This window comes from Corylus avellana, chromosome ca7 (genome assembly GCF_901000735.1).
Source record: "Corylus avellana chromosome ca7, CavTom2PMs-1.0".
In the NCBI taxonomy this organism is placed as follows: domain Eukaryota; kingdom Viridiplantae; phylum Streptophyta; class Magnoliopsida; order Fagales; family Betulaceae; genus Corylus; species Corylus avellana.
In genome coordinates, this window is record NC_081547.1 from 2,126,980 (window position 1) to 2,134,872 (window position 7,893).

General features: G+C 34.9%; 2 protein-coding genes across 3 annotated transcripts; both read right to left on the reverse strand.

Moving 5' to 3' along the window:
- Window positions 1-1,089: 1,089 nt before the first annotated feature.
- Window positions 1,090-3,072, reverse strand: LOC132186566 (E3 ubiquitin-protein ligase RSL1-like). The gene is made up of 2 exons (XM_059600544.1): window positions 2,050-3,072; window positions 1,090-1,497 (listed from the first exon to the last, which is right to left on the reverse strand). The coding sequence occupies exons 1-2, from the start codon at window positions 2,865-2,867 to the stop codon at window positions 1,422-1,424; spliced, it is 894 nt and encodes a 297-aa protein (XP_059456527.1). The 5' UTR covers window positions 2,868-3,072; the 3' UTR covers window positions 1,090-1,421.
- A 2,882-nt stretch (window positions 3,073-5,954) lies between these two features.
- On the reverse strand, window positions 5,955-7,624 carry LOC132186567 (E3 ubiquitin-protein ligase RSL1-like). 2 transcript variants are annotated; one of them, XM_059600545.1, is made up of 2 exons: window positions 6,792-7,624; window positions 5,955-6,308 (listed from the first exon to the last, which is right to left on the reverse strand). In XM_059600545.1, the coding sequence occupies exons 1-2, from the start codon at window positions 7,607-7,609 to the stop codon at window positions 6,233-6,235; spliced, it is 894 nt and encodes a 297-aa protein (XP_059456528.1). In that variant the 5' UTR covers window positions 7,610-7,624; the 3' UTR covers window positions 5,955-6,232. The 2 variants fall into 2 exon arrangements, with proteins under 2 accessions (XP_059456528.1, XP_059456529.1); XM_059600546.1 differs by lacking the exon at window positions 5,955-6,308 and adding an exon at window positions 6,353-6,426.
- Between the last annotated feature and the right edge of the window lie 269 nt (window positions 7,625-7,893).

The window sequence follows — 7,893 nt, forward strand, 5'->3', positions numbered from 1 at the left end:
CTCATAACTATCATATATTTCTGACGTAGTAATTCTAACGAACCTTTTAATTTATTTTTTACAATGATTGATCCGAGGATTAGTGTGATTACTACTCAGCATTGTGGATTAATAGTTATGGAATAAAAATTTAATTTATAGCATTACTCTTTTCTTTGAGCCATAAGCTCCAAGAGAAATATTATACACCACATTTTTATCTCACTTTCCTCGCGATAAGTTATTATTTAAAAAAAAAAAAAAAAAATGGTTGATTGACAATACTGTATCAACAGAGTGAAATGAAAATAAAATAAAAGTATTGTGTATAACATGTATAATGCTAGACATCCCAAAGAATTCTTCCCAAAATATTTCCCAAATGATGTGGCCAGCATTTTTTTTTTCCTTTAAAAATTTTCATTCTCTCCCCTTTGAAAATATTTTAAGGAAAAATAGTGCTTACCACATCATTTGGAAAAAAAAATTTTAGAAGAATCCTTAGGACACCTAACAGCCCTCGTAAAACATTACTCAAGCTCCAAATTTAGCAAGATAACATATGAACACTTACTTGAATTTGAATATGATAGCACTATGAATTTTTAATCATATTATTTGAATAATTAATTCTTTTAATTTCGTTCATACAAGTCTTCTTAAATCCTTTAAATTATCTAATTTCTCTATATCCCGGCCCTAAAATGAATTTCCTTTGGATGGTGAGTTTCAAGAATCCTTTTATTCTTCGTTTATTTACTGGTTGTTTTCGATAATTTTGGAATGTAATCTTTGAAGTTGTTTGTAATTTTTGGGATGATCTGATATTGTTCCATATGGTGTTGCTTGTTGGTTGTTGTTTTACTTTTAATTTCAAGTTATTTTATACTATCCAACATGTGTGTTGCTCACTATAAGTAGCTAGCGTTTTTATATCGTAATGTTCATCAATACAGGTTATATATATATATATATATTAAAAAATTGATGGGCATTGTCCCATGGGCCAAATAAAAGAGAGGTTAGCATATAATATTTTTCATTTTCAAACTTTGAAAATGAAAAATAAGAAAGCTAAAAAGAAAATAATAACAAAGATAAGCATATTTGAACACTTTACTCATACAAGCAGTAGGAGATACGACACGAATCAGCTCAAGTCCTCATACATACATACCATAATAATGTCATGGGAAATAAAACATCGATGATCGATTTTGATACATATTCAGAGACGGACACGTGGTGACAGGCGGCCTCCTAGCCTCCCCCTGTTTTAGAAATAACATCGACAACATGGGATAGCAAGCTAAGCTTACAAGGGTTCACTCATGTTACTATCAAACAACAACTCATGATGCTTCTCTCGTAATATAATCTTCAATTCATGTGATGGAGGCAATAGATCAATTGGTTAATTAATTGACTCAAATACTTGTCATTTAATCTCTCACGCAATCACCATCATGATCTGTAGTCCATGATGCTCCACATCCATAGCAGAACTCGGATGCACACCTGCAACTCCACAATCAACAAGATCTTATTTGCATTCAATGTGACACAATATTATATTGTCAATCACATCCAAACAAATACTGGAAACAGGTTGCTTTGATCAAGGATTTTGTTCAGCCTGTTTAAATTCAATATTAGGGGTTTAATTACTGAATCAATTATGTCATCTAATTGGACAAAGTTCACCTCAAATTTAGGCAAGAAATGAGAGAGAGGAGAGTGCGAGGCTTGGGTGTTCGGGCAAGCAACCAGTGGCGGAGCCACGTTACCCCTTGGGGGTGCCAAGGCACCCCTAAGGATTTAATTTTTTTTACAATTTTAACTACCCTACCCAATATCCAATCTCCCGCACCCCATTCCTTAGAGTAGAAGCCAAAATTAGTATGCCAGCGTGCCTGCTTTAAATCCCATAACATAACCAACATGATTATAGATTTTTCCTGCATAATTATACTACTTATATAACTAATTTATGATCAATCTAAGCAAATGCTTTAATTGTGTTATATGCAAGTCATGTTTTGAAGAAAATATATAGTAAAGCAAACTGACCTGCAAGTCATGTGTAAACAACCTTCAGTCTTTTCCACAAAGTATTTGCAATTGGGACACCTCTTCCATTTCTTCTCATGAGCAAGCTCCCTCAGCATGAGATCATCTCTTCCTCGCCCACTCTCATTTAGTATCTGAAACTCTTCGCATTCTACCCCTGGATGCCAGGGGACTTGACACTGTGCGCAGAACAATCTATGGCAGAATGGACACTCCGACTCTCTAATCACATCTCCTCCTCCGTTATCATTCACCAACATGGCAGAGCAGTCCTTGAAAGGACAGTAAAACATCATCTCAGATGCAAACAGCGCTCTGCATAGCTCCTCGTCCCACCTTTCCAGCACTTCTTTGGGAAGCATTGGCCTACAATCATCGAATTCCAGGACACCCTCGCATTCCAACCCGGGGCAAGAAACAACGGTTATGCCATCTTGGATCTTTGTGGAAACATGTTTGATAATACAGTCAGAACAAAAAGAGTGAACGCATCCCTCGTTTCTGAACATCTGGTCGTCGTCTTTCCTCTCCACGCAAATGTCGCAGAAGCAATGCGATGATTCTCCGGCTTCTTTTGTTGCCTCCTCGTGCTCTGGGTTGGGGGTCGGATGAATTGCTTGGATTGTCGGCGATGACGAGGCCCCGGTGTTTGCCATTTGAGAAGTGATGAGGTCGCTCATCACACCCTCTTGGAACTGCAACCCTTCCGCATACTTGGCATCCGACACAGGCAAAATCTCTTCTTCTTCTTCATCAAAGAGTAACGAGAAGTAAAAATCATCCACAAAGATAAGATCAGAGGTTGATTCTTGTGCCATATTACAAACTTGTGTGTGAACGATCAGCCCCTTTCTCTCCACCAAGGAGAAATTCGTGTCTCGTCTAATATAGTGGAAGTGGCATTACTTTACCAGTGACGACTTAGCCGGAAAGTTGACAAAAACAACTTGGTGACGACTTGGCTGAGAAGTTCTAAGAGAGGGGAAAAACCAAAAAAAAAAAAAAAAAACCCTTAACTGAGAAGATGTCGTCTCCAATTGGAAGTCTAATTTGGAAACTCCTTCATCAAGGGGTTACCTTTTGGATTTGATTAAAAAAAAAAAAAAAAAAAAAACCTTTTTCGATTTAACTTTACTGTTTCCGGGAAAAATAAGCACAAGAAAAAGAATGACTTGACTGCAGACCTGCGGTGAAGCTTTTATGCACGGCCATGGAACTAAGGGTGATGAAGGGTAAATTAGGGCTTTTTTTTTTTTTTTTTTTTTTTTTCTTAGTGCTATTTAAAAAATGATGTAACTTTTAAAATTTTCATTAGGTTTGTAATTAATTAATATTAAATTTTGATTAAATGGTAATTTTAAAAGTCACATCATTATTACAATGACACAAGAATGACTTCAAGAATTATTCAAATTAATGATGAAGCTCATTCATTGGAGTCTGGAGAGAAACAAAACAATTAATTAAAATGTAACATGTAACAATAAATGAGTTACACATTAGTTTGATAAACCCCTCCTAGTAAAAAATTTGGTATTCCAACTATTTCTTTTTTAAAAATCTTAAAATCACAGTTTAGCATTTAAAATCATAATTATTAAAAGCACACCCCTTACTTGCAATTTGAAACAGCAATTTTTTTATTTTTTTATTTTTATGTTTTTCAAATTACAATTTTTTAAAAGCATACTCCTAAATATATATTTTCTATGATTTAGTTTAAATTTGCTTTTAGTCAACAAAATTGCAATGCCAAATGACCTCTTAAAAGTACATATATTTTCAAACACAAAAATATTCAATACCCAAAAATCTTAAATGAAACATAGAATAAAGGATCTACCATTATACTTACATCACTCTTTGATGGAGATTAAAGTCTATAATCTTTGTCGTTTGGTGATAGAGAGATTTATTCAAACTTAAATAGAGAAAGAGATTTTTGGGCATTTTTTTTTAAAAAAAAAATTTGTTCTCCTCTTTTTTTCTTTTTTTTTTGGTCTTATATTCTCTGTACAAAAATATTAACAAATAACCAAAAACACAAAACACTCTTAAATCAAACAAACACAGTTTTCACCTTCAATTATGTAACCCCAAAATACATATTCAAACCAAAAAAAAAAACAGAACACATTAACAAAATTTAAATGGAATTATCTAAACTTGTCTAATAAGCTTAATAAGCCCTAACACAAAGTCCAACAGGAGAATTCCTAAACTTTATCCAACTCTAACCTCTTTTTCTTTATACTTTCTTTTTTGTTTTCCTTTTGATCCTACTTCCTTGGCCACTAGAGGAATCCTAGTGGGAAATGGGTATACACTTTCCTCGTAGTCTTCCTAATAAGTGACCGAAAGAAAAGGAAAAAGGAACTGAACTAGCAACCTAAGCCCTCTTTTGAATGAAAGACAGATTCCATTTGATTATTCATAGAAGAAAAGTTCAATTTTATCGTTAAGTGACTTGAAGAATGACTTCAATTAAAGATTATAAGATAGAAATCACACCTTTTTTTTTTTTACATGTCCACCCAAGGGAAGGGGGAGGGGGATTCGAGGCTTCCGCTTCATGAGGTGTAGTTCACAATCGATTGAGTTACCATTTGAGAACAGAAATCACACTTTTATCTTATCATTATATCACTTTTTTTAGGTGATCGTGTCAATCAATTAATGGTTGATTGGCACTCTAATTAAATAAATGAATTTTCTTTTAGATAATATTAAAAACAACATTTTTATCTCATAACTATCATACAATGCTGACGTAGTAATTCTAACAAACCTTTTAATTTTTTTTTTTTACAATGATTGATCTGAGATTTAGTGGGATTACTACTCATCATTATGGAATAATAGTTATGGAATAAAAATTTAATTTATAGCATTACTCTTTTATTTGAACCATAAGCTCCAAGAGAAATACTATACACCACATTTTTATCTCACTTTGCTCATGTGATAAGTTATTGTTTTTTTTTTTTTAAAAAAAAAAAAATGGTTGATTGACAATACCATATCAACAAAGTGAAATGAAAATAAAATAAAAGTATTGTGTATAACATGTATAATGCTAGACATCCCAAAAAATTCTTCCCAAAATGCTTCCCAAATGATGTGGCAAGCATTTTTTTTTCCTTAAAAAATTTTCATTCTCTCACCTTTGAAAATATTTTAAGGAAAAATAGTGCTTATCACATCATTTGGGAAGAATCCTTAGGACACCTAGCAGCCCTCGTATAACATTACTTAAGCTCCAAATTTAGCAAGATAACATATGAACACTTACTCGAATTTGAATATGATAGCACTGTGATTTTTTAATCCTATTATTTGAATAATTAACTCTTTTAATTTCGCTCATATAAGTCTTTTAAAATCCATTAAATAATCTAATTTCTCTGTTTCCCGGCCCTAAAATGAATTTCCTTTGGATGGTGAGTTTCAAGAATCCTTTTATTCTTCGTTTATTTACTGGTTGTTTTCGATAATTTTGGAATGTAATCTTTGAAATTGTTTGTAATTTTTGGGATGATCTGATATTGTTCCATATGGTGTTGCTTGTTGCTTGTTGTTTTACTTTTAATTTCAAGTTATTTTATACTATCCAACATGTGTGTTGCTCACTATAAGTAGCTAGCGTTTTTATATCGTAATGTTCATCAATACAGGTTATATATATATATATATATATAAAAAAAAAAAAATTGATGGACATTGTCACATCGGCCAAATAAAATAGAGGTTAGCATAATATTTTTCATTTTCAAATTTTGAAAATGAAAAATAAGAAAGCTAAAAAGAAAATAATAATAATAAAGATAAGCAAATTTGAACACTTTACTCATACAAGCAGTAGGAGATACGACACGAATAAGCTAATTTCATTAATGCTGCTCAAGTCCTCATACATACATACCATAATAATGTCATGGGAAATAAACATCGATGATCGATCTTGATACATATTCAGAGACGGACACGTGGTGACAGGCGGTCTCCTAGCCTCCCCCTGTTTTAGAAATAACATCGACAACATGGGATAGCAAGCTAAGCTTACAAGGGTTCACTCATGTTACTATCAAACAACTCATGATGCTTCTCTCGTAATATAATCTTCAATTCATGTGATGGAGGCAATAGATCAATTGGTTAATTAATTGACTCAAATACTTGTCATTTAATCCCTCACGCAATCACCATCATGATCTGTAGACCATGATGCTCCACATCCATAGCAGAACTCGGATGCACACCTGCAACTCCACAATCAACAGGATCTTATTTGCATTCAATGTGACACAATATTACATTGTCAATCACATCCAAACAAATACTGGAAACAGGTTGCTTTGATCAAGGATTTTGTTCAGCCTGTTTAAATTCAATATTAGGGGGTTTAATTACCGAATCAATTCTGTCATCTAATTGGACAAAGTTCCCCTGAAATTTAGGCAAGAAATGAGAGAGAGGAGAATGCGAGGCTTGGGTGTTCGGGCAAGCGGCTCCCGCAACCCGAGAGCATGAGGCCTAATCACACTTTTTTTTTTTTGCCTGAATTTCAAAAAACTCAGACAAAAAAAATCTAAAAAATGACAATCCCAAGCCATCTTACTAGAGTAAAAGCCAAAATTAGCATGTGGGGGTGTCTATTTTAGATCCTACAACATAACCAATATGATTATAGAAGTTTCATGGATACTTCTACTACTTTAATTGTGTTAGTAAAGCGAACTGACCTGCAAATAATATGCAAACAACCTTGAGTCCTTTCCACGTAGAATTTGCAATTGGGGCACCTCTTCCATTTCTTCTCCCGAGCAATCTCCCTCAGCATGAGATCCTCTGTTTCTCTCTCATTCTCATTTATTCCCTGGAACTCTTCGCACTCAATCCCTGGATGCCAGGGGACACAACACTGCGCGCAGAAGAGTCGATGGCAGAATGGACACTCCGACTCCCTAATCATCACTTCTCTTTCTTCCTTGTCATTCACCAACACGCCTGAACAGTCCTTGAAAGGACAGTAAAACTTCATCTCAGACGCAATCAGCGCTCTGCATAGCTCCTCGTCCCACCTTTCCATCACGTCTTTGGGAAGCATTGGCCTGCAGGCATCGAGTTCCAGGACAACCTTGCATTCCAACCCGGGGCAAGAAACAATGGTCATGCCGAGTTGGATCTTTGTGGAAACATGTTTGCCAATGCAGTCAGAGCAAAAAGAGTGAAGGCAGCTGCCCTCGTTTCTGAACATCTGGTGGCCATCTTTCCTCTCCACACAAATGTCACAGAAGCTACTCGTACTCGATGAGGATGACTCTCCAGCTTCTGGGTTGGCGGTCGGAGGACTAATTGCTTGGGTTGTTGGCGATGATGAGGCCCCGGTGTTTGCCATTTGAGAAGTGATGATGTCGACCATTAGAGCCTCTTGGAGCTGCAACCCTTCGGCATACTTGGCATCCGACACTGACAAAATCTCATCTGCTTCTTCATCAAAGAATAATGAGAAGTAAAAATCATCCACAAACATGAGATCAGATGCTGATTCTTGTGCCATATTACAACTTGTGTGTGAACGATTAGCCCCTTATTCTCTCTACGAAGGAGAAAGTTTGTGTCTCCTCGTCATATAAATAGTGGAAGTGGGTGGCATTACTTTATTAACTTCGCTTATTAAATTCATCCACAAAAGAAAAAAGAAAAAAAACTTAGCTGAGAAGATGTCATCTCGGATTGGAAGGTCAAATATTTGGAAGTCCTTCATCAAGGGGTTTAACCTTTTGGATTTAACTTTACATACCCTTTAAAATCGAAATTCCTAAAATGAAATTTTGGTGCATT

What these genes read in the sequence shown, in the direction of transcription:
- LOC132186566 (XM_059600544.1), bottom strand. Translation starts at nt 2,867, where the DNA reads ATGGCACAAGAATCAACCTCTGATCTTATCTTTGTGGATGATTTTTAC. An exon ending in TGTTTACACATGACTTGCAG is followed by an intron (nt 1,498 to 2,049) that starts GTCAGTTTGCTT and finishes GTGGAGTTGCAG; the next exon opens with GTGTGCATCCGAGTTCTGCT.
- LOC132186567 (XM_059600545.1), bottom strand. Translation starts at nt 7,609, where the DNA reads ATGGCACAAGAATCAGCATCTGATCTCATGTTTGTGGATGATTTTTAC. An exon ending in TGTTTGCATATTATTTGCAG is followed by an intron (nt 6,309 to 6,791) that starts GTCAGTTCGCTT and finishes GTGGAGTTGCAG; the next exon opens with GTGTGCATCCGAGTTCTGCT.